At 42.4% G+C, this 24,327-nt stretch overlaps 2 protein-coding genes across 2 annotated transcripts in view; one reads left to right on the top strand and one right to left on the bottom strand.

Moving 5' to 3' along the window:
* Positions 1-7,698, top strand: part of RYR3 (ryanodine receptor 3) — a 400,958-nt gene extending 393,260 nt beyond the window's left edge. Inside the window, exons 99-103 of the mRNA XM_011932727.1 lie at positions 1,554-1,710; positions 2,358-2,422; positions 2,774-2,874; positions 5,942-5,993; positions 6,778-7,698. Coding sequence (XP_011788117.1) covers positions 1,554-1,710; positions 2,358-2,422; positions 2,774-2,874; positions 5,942-5,993; positions 6,778-6,873 — 471 coding nt within the window. The 3' untranslated portion in view covers positions 6,874-7,698. The remainder of the gene's footprint in view (positions 1-1,553; positions 1,711-2,357; positions 2,423-2,773; positions 2,875-5,941; positions 5,994-6,777) is intronic.
* A 122-nt stretch (positions 7,699-7,820) lies between these two features.
* AVEN (apoptosis, caspase activation inhibitor) overlaps positions 7,821-24,327 on the bottom strand; it is a 169,684-nt gene continuing 153,177 nt past the window's right edge. The window contains exons 3-6 of the mRNA XM_011932726.1: positions 17,289-17,359; positions 12,197-12,292; positions 9,088-9,448; positions 7,821-8,313 (exon numbers count right to left, since the gene is read on the bottom strand). Of these exons, the coding sequence (XP_011788116.1) occupies positions 8,198-8,313; positions 9,088-9,448; positions 12,197-12,292; positions 17,289-17,359 (644 nt within the window). The 3' untranslated portion in view covers positions 7,821-8,197. The remainder of the gene's footprint in view (positions 8,314-9,087; positions 9,449-12,196; positions 12,293-17,288; positions 17,360-24,327) is intronic.

The following is a 24,327-nucleotide window of genomic DNA, read 5'->3' as shown; positions in this document are numbered from 1 at the left end:
CCGAACAGGACTGTCCTGGGAAGACAGAAGTGATGGAGGTATGTTTCATTACCACACATCAAGCCCCGTGGAAAGGGAAGCACCCTGCACAGTGGGGTCATCAGTCATCTATTTTTTTTCTGGGCTAAAGATGAGACATTATTTTTTGAGACAGAGTTTCGCTCTTGTTGCCCAGGCTGGACTGCAGTGGCACCATCTCGGCTCATGACAATCTCCGCCTCCCGGGTTCAAGCAATTCTGCCTCAGCCTCCCTCATAGCTGGGATTACAGGCATGCGCCACCATGCTCGGCTAATTTTGTATTTTTTAGTAGAGACGGGGTTTCTCCATGTTGGTCAGGCTGGTCTTGAACTCCCAACCTCAGGTGATCCGCCCACCTCGGCCTCCCAAAGTGCTGGGAGTACAGGCCTGAGCCACCGTGCCTGGCCCAGATGAGACATGATGATGAATGAAACCTGTGTCTAAATTTCATGGGAGTCGAGCTTTGATGGTTGTCTCTCAGAACCGAGAGCAACGTCCCATGGGCCGGGATTGAGCACTTCATTTCTTTCAGCAAGCCAGTCAGGGGTTCCTTCTGGACAGCCACCATCGGCTGAAGAACAGGACAGCAGCAGGATGAGGTTTGGAGGTGGGGAGGGGGAGTCCTGTCAGGCCAGACCTTCGTGAGAAAAAAGGCACTGCCCAGAGGAAGCCAGCTTGGCTGCAGCAGCATCTCCAGTTTATTTTGACCAGATTTCAGAAAAAGAACATGTGTCTCAGGGACAGGGGACAGTGAACTGCCCAGTCCGTGAGCATCTCTGTGAAAGAGGTAACGCTTCTTGACGAAAAACTCTTCATGTGCTTTCCTGGGCCAAGCACCGTCATGAGACAGCAGCACTAGCCCCTAGAGTACTAATATGACCAGCATGTCTTCAGGCTGGCCCTGGCTTTTGCTTTTCCAGGTTTAAGACAATCCTTTCTCTGTGCGTCTAACCCATCCCATCAGGTGGAGAGAAGAGGGTGCCCTGCTCAGTGAGCCTGGGCCTAGATTGGCTCAAACCTGCAGCGCAGTAGGAACAGAAAGGTCCATTATATTTGACCTTCCTGCTGCAGGAATCCCTGCCCTACCAGGTGTAAGGGGAACGCAGAAGAAGAAGAGGGGGCCTTCTGTGCAGTTTATAGCACAGCCTAAAGGCCAGGCTAAGAGTCTTAATGAGGAAAAATCAGTATCTGGCATAGGCGATACACATCAAGGCTTAAAGATCTTTTAACTTACATCCACCTTAAATGAATTCTGTTCTATCAAATAGTTCAAAACTGTTTTTTTTAAATGGGCCTAAAAATACCTTTTAAAAGCCTAAATGTAACAACAGTCTTTCCATCTTTATAGATGTCAGACTGTCCAGAGGGTGCAGTGGACAGCAGCTAGCAGCATGAATACTGGTACCTCTGAAGAGTTCCCCTCTCCTGGCTCAGGGCTGCCATAATCTGACCGAATCATATGAATGATCTGACCATCTTGCTAAAAACAGAACTGTGACTTTTGCCTAAATCTCCATTATTTTTCTTCTCTAGTGTTACCTTTTCCACATGTACGTGGGAGTGAGAGCAGGAGGTGGCATTGGTGACGAGATTGAAGACCCTGCTGGTGATCCTTATGAAATGTATCGCATTGTCTTTGACATTACCTTTTTCTTCTTTGTCATTGTCATCTTGCTGGCCATCATTCAAGGTATGATTGCCAATTATGTTGAGTATGAACAGGTTTTAATCTAGTTATTTTTGCTTTCTTGCATCTATGACTTAACTGGTTTATGAAGAAGTGTGTGAATTCATTTACTTGTTAATTTAGCAAGAGCTAATTTAGCATCTACTATACCTGAGGCCTTGGCTATATATAAAGCCAAAGACACACCCCGGCACAGTTATAAGCTTCATCCATACAGAAGAACCTCTTCCTTCTGTTCCTCTACTCTGAATTATTTCCTCCTCACTTCTGCTTCTGAGATCTCTCCTGTGGCTAGTCTTGTCCTCTTCATTTTCCTCCCAGAGCGGGAGGTAGGGTAGGAGCAGAGGAGCTGGACAGTGCAGGGGAGGGCAGGGAAAGAATGGTATTTCAGTCAATAGCTTGTCAAGATTGGAGAAAGATGATGAATTTAAGGGAGAAGCAAGTAGCTAACAGCACTGCATAATGTAGAAAGGTGGAGGAACAATGTGAAATTGTTAGAAACACGAGTATTATTTTTCTAATTTTGCTTTGAGTGGTTCAGCTTGATAATTCACTTTAACAGAACAAAGTAGCTTCTTCCAATCCCTCTATCATTCCTCTACCCCTGAACCACTATACAGATTGCTTTGTCTTTGTATTTAAAATTCCAGGTCTTATTATTGATGCTTTCGGAGAGCTAAGAGACCAGCAGGAACAAGTGCGAGAAGATATGGAGGTAATGTTCCTCTAACTACTAATCCCAGCTCTATTTTAATATCCCCAGAAGCAAATGGATTTTTTAAACAATAGGTTTTACTATTACTGAGGGCCAGTACTAAGCAAGATCACAGCTTGTTTACCATGCCCTGTGCTCTGCACTCTGCTGCCTTCTCCACTGTCCCATAATCAGAGGGAGCAGTATCCTCAGCTAACCGGGAGCTAAGTGTGTGGTACCACTGAGTGAATGACTAACAGCCAAAAGCATGAGAAAGTTTTCATTGTCCCTCAATTCAATAGAATCATGACAGTTTTCTCTCCTGCCTATATTATGTCTACAAATGCCTTTTCTGCCTGTTATTTTTCTTAGACCAAATGTTTCATCTGTGGGATTGGCAATGACTACTTTGACACGACCCCTCATGGTTTTGAAACACATACATTACAAGAGCACAACTTAGCCAACTACTTGTGAGTATTCTTGGTTAACAGAACTGATGGGAGCTGTAGCATAAAGAAAGCCAATTATGTCATATGGTTCAGTCTCTGCTGGAAAAAGAGTAACCAGAACAGAACTTCCAGGAGTCCCCATGAACCTGTCCCTTTGTCCATAGACTCTGCCTCTCCCATGTGTGATAGACGTGTGTTGTGGACAATTCCTGCTCCTAGCAAAAGGCCAGCCCCCTCAACCTGTGATTGGATTCCGTCCAGGACACATACCTCCAGCAATTTCTCTTTCTCCACTGGACTTACTTCTATCACCATATAAATATGCTTTTTTAAAATCCTAAACAAAGAAAAATCTGTGGCCCCACTTTTACTTCCAACTATAGCCCTACTTCTTTTTCCCTTTCAGCACCATGGACAGCTGTCCATGCTCACTGTTTTCAGTTTTTCGCTTCTCATTCTCCTGTGAACCTCCTACTGGCAGGCTTATCCTCCCCACCACATCCGAAGACAGGGTCTTATCAAAGGGGCCTGTAACCTGCATGTTTTTGAATTCTGTGGTCAGTTTTCAGGCCTCCTCATGTCTGTCCTTTCTCATTAATAGCTAAGCCCCATGACCTGGGATATTTTGGGGCATGTCTGTTTTCATACTATTTTTTTTTTTTTTTTGAGATAGTGTCTTACTCTGTTGCCCAGGTTGGAGTGCAATCTTGGCTCACTGCATCTCCTGCCTCAGCCTGCTGAGGAGCTGGGATTACAGGCGCCCGCCATCACACCCAGCTAATTTTTACATTTTTGTAGAGATAGATAGGAGTTTCCCTATGTTGGCCAGGCTGGTCTTGAACTCCTGACCTCAGGTGATCCGCCTGCCTCAGCCTCCCAGTGCTAGGATTACAGGCGTGAGCCACCACGCCCGGTCCTTTCATACTGCTTTATCCCAGCACTTAGAACAATGCCTGGCACCCAGTAGGCAACTAATAAATGTTTTACTTCTTCTAAGGTAAAGCATTCACTGAAGAACATGTTACTTGAACCTACTGGGCACTAGGGACTTCCTAGTTCTTAAGCAACTTAAAAACTTACAGAAGAGTATATAGATTTTATTACCTGATAACTCAGACCCTGTCACTGATCATTTACAAGAAAAAAAATAAAATGGTGGGCTCTGCTCCCCAGCCTAGCTCTTCCCTTCTCTATCTTGTAGCTTAGAGAATCATCTTTCTCTCTTTCTCTTTCAAGATAGATAGGGTCTCACCCTGTTGCCCAGGCTCAGGTGCAGTGGTGTGATCTCGGCTCACTGCAACCTTCACCTCCCAGGCTCAAGCCATCCTCCTGCCTCAGCCTCCTGAGCAGCTGGGACAGGCGCACCACACATTTTTGGTACTTTTTGGTAGAGATGGGGTTTTGCCATATTCCCCAGGCTGGTCTCGAACTCCTGAGCCCAAGCAGTCCACCCGCCTTGGCCTCCCAGAGTGCTGGGATTAGAGCTTTCTTTAGGATAGAGCACGCCCAGCCTTTGGAGAAGGCATTGTCAGAAATGACAAAGATACACATTTTTGCTAGGGAATGAGTTTCTTAAGTCAAAAACATGAGTTTTGTTTTTATTTATTGAGACCGTCTCACTCTGTCGCCCAGGCTGAAGTGCAGTGGCACCATCTTGGCTCACTGCAGCCTCCACCTCCTGGGTTCAAGTGATTCTCCTGCCTCAGCCTCCCGAGTAGCTGGGACTACAGGCAACTGCCACCATGCCGGGCTAACTTTTGTATTTTTAGTAGAGACGGGGTTTCACCATGTTGGCCAAGCTGGTCTCAAACTCCTGACCTGATCCACCTGCCAGCCTCCCAAAGTGCTGGAATTAGAGGCGTGAGCCATCACGCCTGGCCTCAAAAACTTGAGTTTTAAAAAGATAACTTTAATGTGCCCTTCCCTCATGAGTATTGAATCCTCAATTCCCATTAAGAGAGTCTACATCCTAACGGAGGTGAATGGGCCCATGGCCACGTCAGTACCCGCAGATTACAGACCAGTGGAAGGATGCTGTCCTTTGGGTTGGAACCCCTTCTGTGCCTTCCCATGGCACTGCTACACTGGTCTCTTTCCTGTCTCTATCCCGTCTAGGAGCAAGCTTGAGGGGAAAGAACCCCACTTACTCATATTTTCATATTTGAGCCTCCCACCCAAAATGGTGTTGTCAAGTAAATGTGCTGGGCAAGGAATGATGTCCCAAGCCCCTAAGAATCAAACAGGATAAAGAGATTAATCCTGCTTTCTTTCTCAGTAAACAAGAAGGGGAAAGGCAATAAACCTACTTAGAGCTGCTACTGTGGGCCAGGACCTGAAGCTCTAAACACAGTATCACCCTGACGGAACTCCAGATCTGGGGCTCAGGCTCTCCACCCTCAGAAGGACAGAATTTCTACTTTCTCGTATCGCCAGCCTCGCTGTCCTTTCCCTGAAGGGCACGAGCCTGGTTCCTTTGGAAACTGTCTCTGAGATCATGTAATGTGAGCTGAGAGTTCAGCCCATGCCCCCTGGGATACTTACGTGTCACAGACAAACTCAAACCTGAGACATGGATCACAAAGCAATTGAAACTACATTGGCCTTTCCCCCAGCTATCTATGATAAAAACAAAACTAGACTTCAGGAAGAATCAGAGCAACTCAACGAGATTAAATACTTTCTAACTTTTCCATGACAGATATTCTTGAGACACACACGTCATTTCAATTCTACATTTTTATGAGATGACAAATGGCCTGTTAAATATTCTATGGTAAGAATTTGGGCTACCATTTGTTTTATTAGAATTTTGTTAACAATAAAATGGTGGCCAAAATGCTACCTTGCAAGTGATCTTAGCTCAAGGTTTAGGGATGGCAAAAAGCATCTCTCCTCACGTGGCTAATTTCGAGATTCATGTGTGCTACCATGATGGACACAAATGATGGTGTGTGTCCTTATGCCACAGTTCCCTGATTCTTAAAGTCACTGTAGACAGCAGCCTTTCTGAGCCCTGATTACAGTTAATCCATGTGAATGAACTTGGGTCTTGACCAGAGTATCTAATACTATCTTTTCCTCGTTCCAGGTTCTTTCTGATGTATCTGATTAATAAAGATGAAACAGAGCACACGGGTCAGGTGAGAAACAAAATGCCTTCAATTAAGAATCATACACCCATGTTAGATCTCCCTTTGCTAAACCTTGAGACTGCGTAGGGCATAGGCTATCTGAAATAGATAGATGGCCCCATTAATCCCATGTATGCATTTTTCCATTACTTTTTTGTGACTTAGTAAGAAGCCAAGGTCCTCCTGGTTATCCTTCCCAACATTTTCAAAACGCTTATAGCTACTGCTTCAGACTAGAAGAGCTGGAGGTGGGGAGAACATTACAGAGAAAAAGACAATGAGGAATGGAGTGGGTGGCTGTACCAAAGCAGAAAAATCGGAGCACAACGGAGTGAGAGGCAGCCTAAGAAAGACACCGACCTCATGTGTGGGTGACACAGGAGCCTGGAGGTGTGCCTGTGAGAGGATGTGTCAAATTTTGTGACTAAATGTGAAAAAGAAATGTAAAGGTAGAGAAACATCAGTTATCAAATTATTCAAATATCAATACCAAACATATCAAATATCTTTCTTTGGCAGAGGTCTCTGGTTTCCAGATCTGGTTATCAAATATCTTTCTTTGACAGAGGTCTCGTTCCCTCGTGCATTCCTCCGTCTCCCACCAATGGTGTGGAATCAGCTTATTACTAAATCATTAAGTATTTTTAGTGGCAAACACTGATTGGTTTCAGTTTTGTTTGGGGCAGAAGGGGATGTTTGGCCTCATATAAATTCACATCAGAGAGCAAAAACAAAACTGGGTTTTAGCTTACTGTGGTTTAGAAATAAGCACCCGTTGTTCACATTATTTCAGGAATCTTATGTCTGGAAGATGTACCAAGAAAGGTGCTGGGATTTCTTCCCAGCCGGTGACTGCTTTCGTAAACAGTATGAAGATCAGCTTGGATAAATCTGAATGAAAGAAGCGCCACAATTCTGGACAGTCAACTTCCCATGAAATAAAGTCCTCCTTTTACAGTTCTGCAACATATCTGAAATGTGACATTTTCTAAATGCCTCCCTTACTAAAAATCTGTGCTATTTTGAAACTGATTTGGCTTTTTGTGCCTAATGGACATATACTGTGGGAGAGAACCTGTCAAAATGTTTAAGGATGGCGAAGAATCAATCAAGTAATCTCTAGGCAAATGCCTTCAAGTTTTTGTTTGTTGGGATGGGAGCATTAAGGAAAGGGCTAGTGAATTATGTGTAATACCTGAAATTTTAAACACTTGAATGTCACCATGGTATCCAACTTGTGACTCATAGGGTCTGAACTACAAAAGATAATGTTAACTGCAGTCTAATTAATTTTTTCCCATGGTACTTGCTAGTGACTGTATCCAGAAAAGCTTTAAGCAGTTAAAGAAATAGGGAAAAACCGACACTTTGTCGACACTGAAATATCGATTAAGTGCCTTAAAACCTCTTTAGATATAGCTATGCAAGTTTTTTATGTTTGTGTTCCAGAAGGACAGTTCCATTCATTAGTTGTGATCTTCTTACTTTATGAAACTGCACTTGAAGGTTATTCATACAAGTTTTTTTAGTAACAGTGGTCAACTGCTGTTATTAGAAGAAAAGTACTGTACTGAAAATTCAGAAAAAATCTCAACCTTATGCCAAAATGGAGTAATGCTTTATGGTCCTTGTAAGTAGTGGAGCTGCTATGTTTAGGTGAATCTCCTCAAATGCAATGAAGTGCCCACTGCAATAAAGTAATACATACCAACACCTCCATGGTTTGGCCTCTTGGAATGTACCACTTCTGGTTGCTTCTACAACTCCTCTGTGACTGCTGGGAAAGGGGACATGAGACAAATTGCCCAGGGCCCCACACAAGAAAGAAAGAAAAACTGGACAGACCAGCATTTGTTTATTTTGGCCAAATGCAAGCCTTGTTTGTTTGTTTGCATCTATTCTCTTAATCAGCAGCAGCACCTGCTATGCTGTAAACACTGCAAGGAAGGAGGCTAGAAACAAGGGCCAGAGTATATATCCTGTCCTTGAGGGGAATCTATTAGATTACTAAGCCAGAAAAACAAATGCAACAAGCTGCTTCAATGTATTCTTTCAGATGTCAAACACAGAGGCAGGCATTTACTGCTGTGAGCATAATGGAACGCACTAGCTTAGGGCATGCTTGTAAACTGGCTGTGCCTGAAGGACAGCCTTATGCCCACCTGCCCTTAGAAGGCAACCAAGATTTGCTTCAGGCACTTTTTGTCCCCTTTTTAGGAAATCATGCTGTCCAACCAGTCTTCCAGCTCTTCCTCGGTAACATTTCTGGATGTACTTGGTTGCTCAGGTTCCACGTTCTTTTCTTCAGTCACAGATGGTTTTGCACAAACTGGGGAAATAAAAACAATGTTAACACCCTCAGATGTTTCCCTCAGGTTTGTTCCCAGATATAATCCAGTCCTAATTATTACTTTCCTTACAACCAGGGGAAACATTCTCGTTATTGTTACTCCCTAAGATGATACAGTCATATCTGAACAAATAAAGCTGGGTAGAGGAGTCCCTCTTCATTCTGAAGTTGAACTTCACACCTCACTAGTTGGTTTGTTTTTTTTTTTTAAGACCAATAGCTCAGTTTTCTTTTTACTATTATTGGCAGCAGTCCTGGAAAACTAAGGGATCTCAAATGCAATACATGGATGTGGCAATTCCCCCAGGCCCCTCTACATCAGATGGGCCACCTCTCACAGGACATGCAGAAATTAGAATGTGATGTTCTTTTGTCAAACTATAAGATTGAAATAGCAAGAAAAAAGTACGAAGAGGTGGCCTGTCAGTCGAGTAAAAGGTCCACTGCCGAAAGGCTGAAGGCTACAGATATCCCAATGCCTTGTGATAGGCGGAAATTCCATTTGCAGCCCCAGGTTTCTACTGCAGTCAGGCAGGTAGCAGCTTTGGAAGCTCGGTGTGTCGAGTGAGAGGAAGGTTGTCAGAAAGGTCAGCTCAGGGTGAAGCAGAGATGTGAGCACAGAAATAGACGTCAGTGGACAACGTGGATCAATGTCAGACACCGAGAGGGATGTGTGCGGATGTGATGCGGGTGGGGCTGTTCTTGGAAAAGCACCAGAATCAAGATTCATGGGGAATAAAATGAAAGCCATACCTTCTTCCTCTTGGACCACCTCCCCATCTTTCTTGGATTTCAGGTCCTGAGATGTCTGATCTGGTAAGATGTTATCTCCCTCTTTTACAGGTGCATCTAAATTAAGCAACAGATCTAGTTCTTCTTCCAAATGGTCTCCTGCTGACTGCAGTGGGGAAGTGGGTTTCTGAGAATCCGTTGAAGGACCCGGTCTTGGGTTGTCTGTGCCCAGCAACACAGGGCAGCCAGCAGCCGCAGATTTCAGCTCAAAGATGGGCCCCTTTCCTCCAGGCCCCAAAGGCCCCTTTAACTGCATCCCTAAACCCTTGCCATCATCAGTTCTCTTTGGTTTCACCTGAGGAAGCTCTAAAGGAACTGTGGCCTGAAAGAGAAGTATAAAAACTGAGTTAAAAATGTGAGTCTTGCCATCTTGGCTTAAGTAAATACATAGGAGGCTAAAGGAAGCCATCAAACTTGGTGACCTAGGAAACTCAATTCAGACAGTTCACAAAGTGGCTCCTTTCCAGGCCCTGGCGGGCACCCTTCCTAACATCTGGGGTCAGTGTGGGAGACCTCACTGAGACACGCCAGCACTGTGCCTCCCACTCTCCCCACCTCGACCATGTGCTAACTAGCTCAGATTTGGAATGAAAAGATCCATGTCTTACTAGCGCTGGCCTGAAAACTGCCAGAGTACCACAGGTCTATTTGGCTTTACACTTAAATCTGTAATGAGACATGAACATCTGTAAAATGTCACCAAGAAGTAATGAGCAAATCAGATCTGTTCATTGTATTTAAGTGCACTAATATAAAGGTGCAGGAACAAATTCACCAAGAAGAATCTCTTACCAACATCGAGTAAAAAATGCCAGACACCAAAGAAAATACACAATGTGATGATTATATTTGTAAAATGTTCAAAAACAAACCACAGTATTAGAGGTTAGGTGAGTGAGTGCCTTTTGGGGAAAGAGTGACTTGGAGTGCGTATGAATGATGGCTTCTGGGGTGCTGACAATATTCTGAGTCTTTATCCGAATGCTCATTCCATGGTTATACTTACATGTGCATTTTTCTGACTCGATGTTATACTTTAATAAAAGTTACAGACTCCCCCGGTGATTGTAATATAAGGTTCCAGTCTAACGCTGAGAATCACTGCTCTCCAGGGAAGGCCCCGGGGACTAGCAAGGCCTCACGGTGGGCAGGTTCAGAAGTTCAACCTCCACTGGAGGTCCTGACCCCTTATTTTTACATAAACATCCTGAGCAGACATGGAAGACAGTATGGCTTTATATACAAACAGGAATAAATGTCCAGCATAGTCAGCTGTACGGGGCAATGCTGGGACATGGTCCTCTATTCTAATCTTAGAGTCATGTAATTGGTCTGGGTGGGTGTCTGGCATTGTTTTTGTTTGTTTTTAACTCCCCCGGTGATTCTAACGCGCAGACAAGGTAGAGAATACTGCTCTGCAGCATGGGTCGGGGAGAAATGTGTTTAAGTGATTTAACCAGGATTTCAAAGTCACGTCATTATTTTATACCTTTACGCTAATGCCTGCCACTGACATTACATCCTTCACTTTCAAACGCTCACAACCACTTCCTCTCTGTCCTGAGTCCTGAAGCCTTTATCTCAGCATTTCCCTGGTGAGTTCTGCTAAACATTCCTCATCATGTGAGATCAAGGCAAGCACTTCAGAACTTTGAACATCACTAGACATCAGCAGAAAAGCCACTAGAGCTCTCCCAAACACCCCCAAATGTTTCCAAAGACCCCCTAGGGCATTCCCGCGTTAGTGGCAAATGTTTTTTCTAGTTCTCTACCCTGTCCCTAACTGTCCTCCATCCCTGAACTCTGCCTGCCGCCCCAAATTTTAGACTAGTAAATGCACTACAGCAAATGGGTGGGTAACCAATTCGTTGCTACGCTCAAGCTTAGCATCAATTCAGCTGCAGAAGGAAATTGATAATTTTAGTTGCTAGGATTCTATTTAAAATCAGTACATCCCAGGGTTTCACTTTTTTTTTTTTCAATCGTGCCAGAATTTTGAAGCTCTTCATGGCATAGTCTTCGGGCCTCCCCCTCTCTTAGTTCATCAATTATCACTTCATCCTGTTATCTCCTGAATTTGTATTTCTAGCCCTTAATGCTGAACTTTGTAGTTCTGCATCCAGTTGACTATTATTTCCACTTGGATATCTCAGAGGCACAAACTCATCAAGTCCCAAACTCACCCTTCCTGATCCTACCTACCACTGAGTTGCACAATTTGGAAAATCTTGAATTTTTTATTGACCGCTGTCTCCCAGTTTCCAACATATAGCCAAATCCTGTTAAATTGTACCTTTGATATGCCTCAGTACATCTCTGCCATCTCCACCATCACTATTGTAGTCCAAGCTACAGTACTACTCACCTGCACCTGTGCAGCAGCCTCCCCGTGTGCCTCCCTCACCTGCTCTGCGCGTGGGCACCTGCACGTGCGGACGTACCCCCACGCATGCACTCCGATCCCACGGTCTTCTCTACCCGGCAGCAGTGTCGCTTTTGTTAATGCAGAGCTGATTGGGTCTTTCTCGTTTAAATTCCAGCTCAAATGTCCTTATGCTTTAGACCTCAGCTCACCTATCGCTGCTTCAGGAAAGCCATTCCTAACCATACCACATGAGAAACTGACTGACTCTAAAAACACACTGTACTTCATACAATGTATTACAATTTGGATATGTTTGACTATTTGATTAATATTCATCCTTCCTAGTAGACGAAGTTCCAGAAAGGCAGGAACCACGTCTGCCTGTTCACCACTGTGTCCCTAGTGTCGAACATACAGCAGGATGATGCGTACCTATTTTGAGTAAAATAGCCAGACTTTATATTTTACATTTCACTCAATTCCACTACATTTGATCCTTTAAAATGTTTCAAATACACAATGTAAAAAAGTAACCTCGAAAATGTTTTGGATTCTCCTTTAAACTTTACAGAATGCTATCTTGATATGCAACCTTCAGTTTTATAACGGGAAGCTGACACTGAGACACCCTGCTGAGGGAAGTGCCTCCCTCTTTTTCTCCTCTGCCCTAATCCACCCGCTCCAAGAGGGCGTCAGGATTTTTACCTGGACGAGCTCAGCAGCAACGTTGAGTCGGAGGGAGAGAGGCAGCTCTTGAAGGGCTCGAACCAGTAACTCACTATCCACGTAAAATGCTGAATTCTATATAGAGATTAAAAAGAAAATATCAGGTGATAATTAAGTATGACCTTTTGGAAATAAAAGAAGAAACTGTAAATAAATAATCCACTGGAGTTATCTGGCTAGGAACAAGACACACCATACATCACACTTGATGTGTTAAGAGTTTCTGCATCTCCACATTATCATCAGTAAAACCAAAGCTACCTTCCTGAGCCACAGCTCACACTGTCAGAGCAAACAAGGCAATGATCACCCTCCCATCAAGACTGTCCAAGCTGGGCGCAGTGGCTCATGCCTGGAATCCCAGCACTTCAGGAGGCCAAGGCAGGTGAATCACCTGAGGTTAGGAGTTCGAGACCATCCTGGCCAACGTGATGAAACCCTGTCTCTACTAAAAAATACAAAAAATTAACCGGGCATGGTGGCTGATGCCTGTAATCCCAGCTACTCAGGAGGCTGAGGCAGGAGAATCGCTTGAACCTGGGAGGCAGAGGCTGCAGTGAGCTGAGATCGTGACATTGCACAACAGCCTGAGCAACAAGAGTGAAACTCCATCTCAAAAAAAAAAAAAAAAAAAGACTGCCCAGTAACCTGGAAACTGTGGAGTCTTTTGCAATGACTAACAAGCTGAAAGAAAAGCAGGCATTTAATGAAATCTAACCTGATTTCTTCCCTAAATTCAGACTGCTGGCCTTGGACAGAAGAGGAAAGGGCTGTTAAGGCAGTGAGATGGGGCTGACAGGTGTTGTGAAGATTTCAAAGGAGCTGGTCTCCTCAAAAAACAAAAAATAAAAAATTTTTTAAAGCCACTTTGTAAGAAGGCTTTCTTTTTTGGTCACCAGTTTGCCCCATAAAGGTCTGAAGCTGAAGAAAGCCTTAGATAATAAAGTTAGCTGCAGTGAATTGCTTTTAATGCTAAACTGTGAACTTTTAAAATAGGTTTAATTGGAATAATAATAAATCAGCATTTTCTACATGTTTTAAAGTATTCGGTGCATTATTTTTGCCTGGGTAACCCAGCTCCCATGTCAACCTGGTCAACCCTGGCAGCCACTCGCAGTTGGAGTAGAGGACCTGGCCTACGACATCTGGCCACAGACAGGAGGAGACAACACCCACTAAGGATGCTATGGCGGGTGGGGTGTAAAGAGAAAGGAGACACGCCAGTGCTGGGAGAGGGGAGCCAGTCCTGACTATAGGACAAAGCCTTTCTATCCCACTTCTCTGCCATCAGTGTGCACAGGACCCTGTCTGTGTGGTAAGAATCTGCAAGCCTGAAGCTTCCTCTCTGGCCAGGAATCTTAGCTCTGAGTCTCAGTATCTGTATAAAGGCACACTCTTTAGTGAGAAAAGAACCTGCTATATACTTCACTTTGCAGCTAAAACACATAGCCTTTAATCAGACCATTACACTTCCCCAGAATCTACAGGACTTACTGTCCATATGCGCCTGGGGCCCAGAGACCATGTGTACACGGTATGGTGGAGTAATAAGCTGGGCAGCTTTTTAAGATATAGGTTCACAGGCCTCACCCACAGAAATGGATTCTCTGGGTGGGGTGGGGATGGTGGGGATGGTGGGAGCCGGAAATCTGCCTTTAAAAGCCAGGCCCTCAGGAACGGCCGCATATAACTCAGCACCCAGCAGTTTGCTCAGCCCCCAGCAGTTGCTCAAAGAAGTCCTACTGGATAAGTCACCATGTCAACAGAAATTTAATCTGGAATTTTAAAAACCTAGGTGATTTAAAAAATAATAAATCTGTTTGTCCACCCAGGGAAATTATCTTCCCACTCATCCCCTCTTTACATGGTGCCCACCCTGTCCAAAGGAAAGCTGTGAGAATCCCACTTGCCGATCTAAGAGACAAACACGCCTGTGGTCATGGAGGCCAACAGCTAGATCAGAGCACCCTGACTGCTGGCCTGTGTCCCTTCACCCTGTGTATCCGCCACAGGGCAACGAACGCCAAGTCCAAGCCGTGACACCCGGTCCGTCTCCTGCCAGGACTCCCTTGAGCATTCTGGACATGTCTCCCTGTCAAACTCCCACTCCCTTTAACTGCAAAGACAAAATGTATTTCTACTTTTCCTTTTTTTTTTTGAGATGGAGTCTCTCTCTGTTGCCCAGGCTGGAGTGCAGTGGCACGATCTCGGCTCACTGCAATCTCCACCTTCTTGGTTCAAGCAGTTCTCCTGCCTCAGCCTCTCAAGTAGCTGCGATTACAGACTTGCACCACTAAGCCCAGCTAATTTTTGTATTTTCAGTACAGGCAGGGTTTCACCGTGTTGGCCAGGCTGGTCTCACTCAGACTCCTGACCTCAGGGAATCTGCCTACCTCGGCCTCCCAAAGTGCTGGAATTATAGGCGTGAGCCGCTGCGCCCGGCCCCTCTCTATTGTCTTGCGTCACTGGTCACACTGAGGACATGGGATGGTATAAGGAACAACAACAAATTACATATATATGTGTGTGTACATATATATAATACATAATATGCACTCGAATATATATATTATATGCACTCAACATATATAATTATATATAGTATGTATTATATATTATATATATCCAGTTTTTTCTCTTATATCAACAAGGAAGAAAATTTAGTGAGGAGTTAAGTCAGACAGGAAATTGTTTTGATGGGGAAATGAATTCAGTTTCAGACATGTCCTACCTCCAACTCGTACTGTTCAAAATCAAACTTAACTTCTTTCTGCTCTTATTTTGTTCCATTCATGGCATCACCACCCACCACCCAGTTACTCAAGCTAGAAAGCATAGTGTCACTGCAAATCTTTCTTGTCCTTGTGTCTCACATCTGGCCAGTGACCACAGCGGACCCCATCCTCCGCTCAAGTCCTGTCTGTGAGTAACCTGTGTCCCACGCCCACTGGCTGCATGCCCTCGGGCTCTCGCTCTTTCCCATTCATCCAACATCACATCCTCCTATCAGTTTCCCTGCCCCTAACCTCTCATCTCATCCGTTCAATCCCTCCCCATCCTCCGCTCAAGTCCTGTCTGTGAGTAACCTGTGTCCCACGCCCACTGGCTGCACGCCCTCGGGCTCTCGCTCTTTCCCATTCATCCAACATCACATCCTCCTATCAGTTTCCCTGCCCCTAACCTCTCATCTTATCCGTTCAATCCCTCCCCATCCTTCCCAATGCTGCTGAAGTTAAATCTAACTCTTTCCATATTCTTGCTAAACAAAACTTTGTTAACAAATAATATTAGTAATAAAAGAGTTCATTTTGAGTGTTTCATATGCATCAGGAACTGCACTCAAGGGCTTTTTATGTATTATCTAATTTAGTCCTTCTTATAACTCTGATTTATATTTTGTTATTATCTCCATTTTACAGGTGAAGCAACAGAGAAGGAAAAAGTTTACCCAAGTCTTAGATCCAGAATTTACACTCAGGTCTGAAACTGCTGGGTACTAACTAGCCCACACCTGCCACTGAGGCCTCCTCCCCTGGGAATACTACACTCTGGCCACACCCTTCTCTGAGCATAACCTCGTTTTCCTGACTTAACCATTTTCATGTTATTTTCTCAGACAGGACCTACCAGAGTCACGCTTGTCCACCAAGACCCATTCAAATGATCTTTTCCCCACGGTACCAATTCCAGTCACTTCCAGTGCAAAGTAACTCTCTCTCCCAGTACTGTGAATTCATTTATCGCACCCCTTATTTTAGGTTGTATTCTTGTGCACGTATTAGGTAATATCTGTTGAGCATCTACCATACTACAGGTCAGCCAGTGTGCCCAGGTAAGGGGCCAAGAGCAATGAACAGGCAGGGTCTGTCTCATTCACTTTGAATCAGCTCCATTTAATAAAAACATTTAGTAAACCAGTGCTCTATGTTCTGATGAAGGACGAGGCTTAGAATTATTTGAAACTCTGAAGCTACTTGAAATATTCTTTGGTAATCAATGTGGTTCAAAAGGAGATGCAATGCAAATTGTTTGGCTTCTACCATATTCCTCAACAATCTGTCTTCGCTGTGTCCTAGAATTCTAACAAGTACCTCAGGCATAGACCCAGACTTAAGCAAAGACAAATGTAATTCTCACCTTTTTCTATGGCATATACAACACGCTCTTTGTAAAGTGCCGGGCAGTCATTTTCCAAGAGACTCCCCTCCTCGTAATCTGTATGAGTCAGAGGCCATCCCAAACAAGTGAGCCTAAAACCGGCCCAGAGATCAAACGAGCCACCCACAGCAGATATGCTGATCTGGGAGCAGAACGGGCAGGACACTGCCTACGGGCTTCGCATCTGCAGCTTCAGCCACCTCTCTGAAGCTGGGGGCAGATGCTAATCAGTTTATCAGACACTATGCTCTAGCCCTGGAGATGGGGAGCATATCACAAGCCACCACTATGTCCCTATGTGCATCCTAAAAGGGGGAAAATATCTGTCATCTCATATGAAAAGAATTAGTGGAAGCCCACTTGGAAAATAATCAGAACTCCTTGGGAAGAAAATATTACATACACACAAAGAAAATAAGGCATTTGGGGTTTAGAGACTTGATGAAAGACTTCTACAATATTTGCCCTTATTTTATACTTCTATTCTCCTAACTGTAGAAGTGTTATTTAAAGCTATAAGGTTAAGAGTTTTCTCAACCTAACACCAAAAACAGTGAGAGAGAAAACTAATTTTCAGCTCTAAAGGGAATCGTCAAAAAGTGGCAAAGGAGGAAGACCAAATGGCAAAGTAATCCACTCTGTCAAAATCACGGCTATCGAGTTTCTACCTCCAGACCCAGTCCATGTGTGCTGCATCAGTCACACAGATGGCCAGGGAGAAAAGTGTACTCTCGCTTCAAGGACTTGTGGAATTTCAGCCCCCTGAAAATGTTCTGAAAAGTTTAGCTGAGAGTACACTATATAAAAATTACTACTCTTTTCTGCATGAAGACTCTGTCACAAGAATGTAAAAGGTGTGAGCCTTCCGCCTTGAAGAAGAGCCAGTCCACACTTAAGACAACTCTTCTCTTACCTGTTTTGGACAAGCAGCTTCAGTATCCCATTCTTTCTCCTCAGCAAACTGGAACTGTGAGAAGGAGTCCCCTAGGAATAGGGAAAAAAATATTATGCAAAAGTCAAAGGAAACTCTCAGTTCTCTGAATTTCCCTGCTAGAGCAAAAGTGCCATTTCTGAAGTGCTCAAACTCAAAGGGAGAGACAAGGATAAAACTGGAACATACCTCCAACTCCATTTCCAAAATCACAAAACACACAGATGACAACGTTAACATTTGGTAAGATTAATCTTTAGTGCATTTCATCTTACCAAATGGCAAAAGGACCAAGAAAAAAAGATAAAATCACTAATCTTAGTCACTGGTAAATAAATTTGATCCCTCAAAAATTATGGCATAGGCCGGGTGCAGTGGCTCACACCTGTAATCCCAGCACTTCGGCAGGTGGATCACTTGAGGTCAGGAGTTCAAGACCAGCCTGACCAACACGGTGAAACCTTGTCTCTACCAGAAATACAAAAATTAGGCTGGGCACGATGGCTCATCCCTGTAATCTCAGCACGGTGGGAGGCCGAGGCGGGTGGATCATGAGGTCAGGAGTTCGAGACCAGCCTGGCCAATATGGTAAAACCCCGTCTCTACTAAAAATACAAAAAATAGCCAGGCATGGTGGCACATGTCTGTAACCCCAAGCTACTCTGGAGGCTGAGGCAGGAGAACTGTTTGAACCCAGGAGGCTGAGGAGCCGAGATGGTGCCATAGCACTCTAGCCTGGGCATCAGAGCAAGACTCCGTCTCGGGGGGAAAAAAAAAACAAAATTAGTCAGGGGTGGTAGCGGGCACCTGGGGTCCCAACTACTTGGGATGCTGAGGCAGAAGAATTGCTTGAACCTGGGAGGCGAAGGCTGCAGTGAGCCAGGACTGCACCACTGCACTCCAGCCTGGGTGACAGAGCAAGACTCTGTCTCAAAATAAATAAATAAATAAATAAACAAAATGGAAGAAAATATCTCATTCATAATAGCAATAACATACAAAAAATTCCTAGGAATGAATCAGGAATAAACATGTATTGAAAGAAACTTTAAAAAATAAAACTTAAAAAGGAAGACAAAAAACTCAACAGTATCAAGATACCAATTTCACCTAATGAGGTCTGCAAATTCAATATTCAATCCCAAAAAGATTTGTCGAAATTACTCAAATTCATTTTCTAAAATATATGAAACTAAGATATGCTTTTTAAAAAAGGGTAAAGAAGTTGTCTTATTGATTATAAAAATGTATTCAAAAGTCTCAATAAATAAAATGGATAGTCACTGGCGAAAAAAATAAGCACAGAAGAGTGTCTAGAAACAGACCCAGGTATGTGGATACTTAGATATTGTAAGAGTGGCAGATGGGATCTGTGGGGAAATCACTTTAACAGCGTTAAAGCAACTGACCAGCCATGTCAGAAACTAGGCTAGTTCCCAATATCTCATTTCTCAGATGTAAAACATATTTTGTATGAATCAGGTATTTAAATGTTTAGAAAAAAAGGAAATCATTAACGCTATTACAAGAAAGCAGGGATGAATTTATTATTATCTAGAAATGGGAGGGTAAATTTTGGCTACTGAAAAAATTTTAATACATAAAAATAAAATTTTTTGAATTACAGGAATTATAAACAAACTTGAAAGATGACAGGCTGAGAAGTAATATTTGTAGCACATATTATTGGCAAAGAATATGTGGAAGTTCTTTGTATATTAGATTCAAAACTTCCACAAATCAATTAGAACAAAGCAACCCAGTAGGAAAATAGGAAAAGGGGAGAATATGTGAAATATGATTGCTAATATATATGAAGTAAATGACTGATGTATGAATTTAAAATCTAGTAGATTTTTTTAAAACTGGCCAAATTGCTGAATGCTTTATTGAGTATCGTTTTTGACATTCTTGAACTTCTATATTAGAAATGATCATATGATTTCACAGATTAATATGTAATTGGTACAAGATTCAGTAATGTAAATAAGGCATGCTATGCATACTTATTTTTAATATCTGAATATTCACTTAAAAATATAGGTAAAATTCCAACAGTGACTATCTTATTCCACCAGTCTTCTTGCTGAGAACGAGGAACCAGGCACCCCTAACCCAAAAAGACCCCAAAAGTCTTATCTGAAGTTATCAGAGCTACCAAGGCACTGAGGACTTGGACAGAATTCCTGGAGAGAAGAGAAGCATGCAAGGAGGTTAGGCTAACATTTAGGGCTGCTTACCCCCCTAATGCAGAGGCTAAAAAACAACCCAGGAGGTCGTAAAGCTGAAGAAAGCTCTGCTAGTCTTACAGCACTAGGTAGACAAAAACTGGAGTTCGGGGCCAATGGATGAGGAAGTCTTGGAAAACCAAGGCTTTCAGGCAGGACCCGCTGATAACTGCATCCTGTAAGTAGGAGTAAAGTAGGAATTGACCAGCCCTCACCAAGTCTGAGGTCCAGCTGTGAGTCAGCTCAATCTCTGATTCTGCCTACAAGCAAAAGTAAATCATTTTTGGAGGAAAATGACACTATCAATATCCTCCAATGATCTCTACAATTTTTAATTTACAATGTCCAAAATTCATTAAAAATGATCAGGCCTACCAGAAGATGAGACCAAAATAGTAGAAAACAAAGAGAAAAGAAAAAACAAGCAAGAGTTAACGGAAAAAGATCCACAGAGATTAAGATATTGGAGACGTGAGACATGGATTTTGTAATTTTGCCATGTCAAAATTTCAAGAACAGGAAAAACTGTAACATCATAAACAATGACATCCATGAGGTCATCTTTGATGCACACAAAATAAAATACACATAAAGAATACAAAGAAGAAAATGTTGGAGGAAAATGAGTTACCTAAATATAACACATTTTGTTTTCAGGAATAAAACTTCAAAATATAACACAATTTAAAGAAGGCTTTAAAAAATCCTTACAGATAAAGCATATAGAGGCTTATTTTATTTTAGTAGAGATGGGGTCTCACTCTGTCACCTGGCTGGAGTGCAGTGGCATGATCAGAGCTCACTGCAGCCTCAAACTCCTAGACTCAAGTGATTTCCACCATCTCAGCCTCCCAAGTTTCTGGGACTACAGGTGCACACCACCATGCCCAGCAAAATTTTTATTTTTTGTAGAGATGGGGTATTGCTATATTGCCCAGGCTGGTCTCAAACTCCTGGCCTCAAACCATCCTACCACCTCAACCTCCCAAAGAGCTAGGATTACAGGTATGAGACACTGCATGTGGCCTAGAGGCTAATTTTATTATTATGTTTTAGATAAGGTCTCACTCTGTCACCCAGACTGGAGTGCAGTGGCACAATCACAGCTCATTGCAGCCATGACCTCTGAGGCTCAACAGATCTTCCTGGCTAATTTTAAGGAATAAACTTGGTAAAATGACTACAGAATACCAACCACTCTGATTCTCGCACTGAAGATGAAAGTGTACAAACCTGTTGAAACTATGAATCCTAGAACTGAAAGTCTTTCTGGAAAACATATTACCAAAATTCTTCTGTGTTACGTTGTTACATACACACAAAGTATGGTGATTTACCAAATGTGCTACTTTTATATCTTATATACCAGACATTTGGACACACATGGACAATTAGAAACCTACTTTAAGTAAGATAGCATGGGGTAGTCACAGCACATTCCATTCTGCTCCAGCTTTATCTGTCTGCCAGAAGAGTTCCTGGTCTCTCACATGCTAAAGACATGGTGAGTCTGACTAAGAAGTATAGAAGAAAACCAGAAAAGAACAGTGACAGCCAACTGTAGTTGACAAGGGAACAAACATGGAGAAGTGTGTCTTAGGACTCATCAGATTCAACAGCTGTGTGTCCTGAATGAATTGGACCATAGCGAAAGGAATAGCACTAGAAAGAACAAGGAAGCTCAAAGCTCAAAGCACTGTCTTCCCTCTTCTTCAATTAAAGACTAATTGTATGACTTACAGAAGATTGGAGAACTGCCTTGTTGTGTACTTACACGATATCCTCAAACAAGATGGAAGAGCAGCTGGTGACTATTACATAGCCTGCTTAAAAAACAATAAAAATCCCATAATATTCTACTACTTTGTAGATCAGAATACCAAAATATTAGGCCCACAAATTCAATGACTGCTTATTATGAAGGCATTTACTGGAATCTGTTTAAAAGGGGGAAGGAGGTAGCAATACTGATGTACATGAAGAGTTCACATTTTCCTTACGTGATAAAAAGCCTCATCTCATCCTATTCCAGCAACAATGCTGAAGTTGGCATGCTTGCAATCAAAGCTGAGACACAGGAGATATTGAGACAATTCTGTTGTATTTTGAAAGTTAATTACATTCTTCTATTGCCACATTTCTAGAGCCAAAATTAATAAGAGATTTTTAAATCAAATAATCATGTGAAGAAGCAAAAATGTAAAAAAAAAAAAAAAATAAAAAAAAGGCTGGATATACAGTGGCTTAAGCCTGTAATCTCAGCACTTTGGGAAGCTGAGGTGGGAGGATCAACTGAGGCCAGGAATTCAAGATAAGCCTGGGCAACAAAATGAGAACTCATCTCTATTAAAAAAAAAAGAAAAGAAAAAAGAAAAATTACCCAGGCATGGTGGCCCGCACCGATAGCCTCAGCTACTCTGGAGGCTGAGGTGGGAGATCGCTTGAGCCCAGGAGTTTGGGGCAGCAGTGGAGCTGAGATCATGCCACTGCACTCCAGCCTGAGTGACAGAACAAGATCCAAGACCCTGTCTCACACACACAAAAAAAGAAAATTAGAAATAAATTTAAGAGATAGCAATCTTACATATGCTTCTGCAAACATTCAAAAAGAATGTTTCAAGCAGTATACAATGCTTCAATTTCTAGGATTGCTTCATGAAACTCATGACCATCAAACAAATCTCCAAGGGTAGGGGTTGATAAGGAGAGAAAGTCTTTACCTAGTCAGTTACTATTTGAGAAGACAAGCATAGTTGCTGAGGAACAACATTACCATCATCAGTACTCTATTCTGGCAGAGCCAGCCAAACAACATCTTGTTCCTCTAGACACCTCAGTTAAAAGCTAGCAACTTTAGTATTGCAAAGGTGTAGTGTACTGTATGGTGACTATAGGAAGAATCAAATAGCTGACAGTAGTGAGAAATCAGTATGCCCATTTGTCTAAATCTGGCTACTAAAATTTTAATATATTCGTTAATTTCAGTTTTTTTCTTGTATCCCAGTAGTCCGTTTGACAACAATGATATTTATCTTTAACTTTAGCCAAATATTGATCATTTGGCCAAAATGTGTTTTGGTGAACCACAATATTCAATCAGTGGCACTCCATTTGGTAGGTCTGTATGTATGGACACAGAAAGATACCCATTATCTCAACTGCTACATGAGAAAAGCAAGGCTTCAGTATAGTATGAATGAGATATATATATATATATGTGTGTGTGTGTGTATATATATATATATATCTTTTTATATATATATATCACAAAAAATACTAATTTATGCATAGAAGTTAGTCAAAATAATTAATACATATTTTTAAAATGACTGTCAGGTTGTGGGATTGAAGGAGACTTTTCCTTTTGGCACAACACATTTTCCAGTTGAATCATCCTTTGTAAACAACAAGGAGTTTTCCTTTTGGAACTAAACAAAATGGAAGAAAATCCAGGGAAAAGCTGAATTTTCTTGAGGGCAGGGACCTTCTCAGAATGTATTTGAGACAAAATATTCAGAGACTTCAAAAATTGGCACTGCAGACATCATTCATCCTAACCCTCACTTTATAGAGCTGTGAAGAACCTTAGCTCCAGGAAGGTTCAGTGTTCTAACCAAGACCACACAGCCATTTAATGGCTAGACACCAAGACTCTTGGCTCACAGCATTTGTTATTTTATTTTTTAACTTTGCTTCTCCAAAAGACAACCTGGCATCGAGTTTTCTCAAACTCTTGGGCTCAAGGGATCCTCCCACCTCAGCCTCCCCTCCCAAGTAGCTAGAAATACAGGTACACGCCACCGAGGCCAGAGAGCATTTATAATAATAAATTATTAAGTAATAAAGTTCTTCTTTCCATGGTTTCTGCTAGGCCTCTTAGCTGTCTTGAGTTCCCCAGAACAAAAGCAACACTCAGTAAATATTTGATGATACTTGTCATACTAATATTTTATTTGTTGACATGTTTGAAGATATGGAAGTCCAAACAAAGAAATAAAGAAATCCTCTTTTTAGGAAATCACCTCAGGAACTTCCTAAAATTATGCCTAGAGTATTTTAAAAAATAGTCTGTCTTACAGAACTCTAAGTATTCTAATAATGATAGTATTAGTGAAATAAAGGTGACATACCAATTCTATCACTGTGTTTATAATATCCAGGATTTTCACTCTGCCTAACTTCCCAAGCTGGTCTGACACATGTCTTATGGTCAGTGGCAAAGTGGACACTAAACTTGCTAGAATTCCTCAGTACTAATATGCTTTCGAAAAGCTTACCATCTAGTCATAGATAATACGGCTGCCAATTTTAAGCTTATCCTTTCAGCAGCATCAACAAAAAAAAGCTTTCAGTCAAGCAAAAGTACTTAACATAAAGCTGTCCAGTGAAAATTCAGGGATGTTTACAAGGAACAATCTTTACTCAGGCAAAGACTTTCAGAATCAACAATATGGATCAGGCATATGTGAAGAGTGAATGTCAAAGATGGAAAATCTTCCCAAGTCTAACACCCAATTCTGATAATTTGATAGTAGCAATTCCCATAACCCATTCATCCTGGCTCTTTGGATCTTTTAAATCATATAATTGACCTGGATCTTTGTGGTGTCTCCTTTGGGAAACCAACTCTAGAAAGCAGAGGAATGTGTCACCAATTCTGGATAAGTACTTCGTTTTAAGCTCCATTTCCTGGCTCTTCTGTTTAGACTTCATGTCTAAAACACCAAAAGCAACAGCAACAAAAGCCAAAATTGACAAATGGGATCTAATTAAACTAAAGAGCTTCTGCACAG

The sequence above is a fragment of the Colobus angolensis genome, unplaced genomic scaffold, assembly GCF_000951035.1.
Source record: "Colobus angolensis palliatus isolate OR3802 unplaced genomic scaffold, Cang.pa_1.0 Scaffold97, whole genome shotgun sequence".
NCBI classification, from domain to species: Eukaryota; Metazoa; Chordata; class Mammalia; order Primates; family Cercopithecidae; genus Colobus; species Colobus angolensis.
The sequence above is the reverse complement of the archived record's forward strand: the minus strand, read 5'-3'. Positions and strand labels throughout refer to the sequence as shown.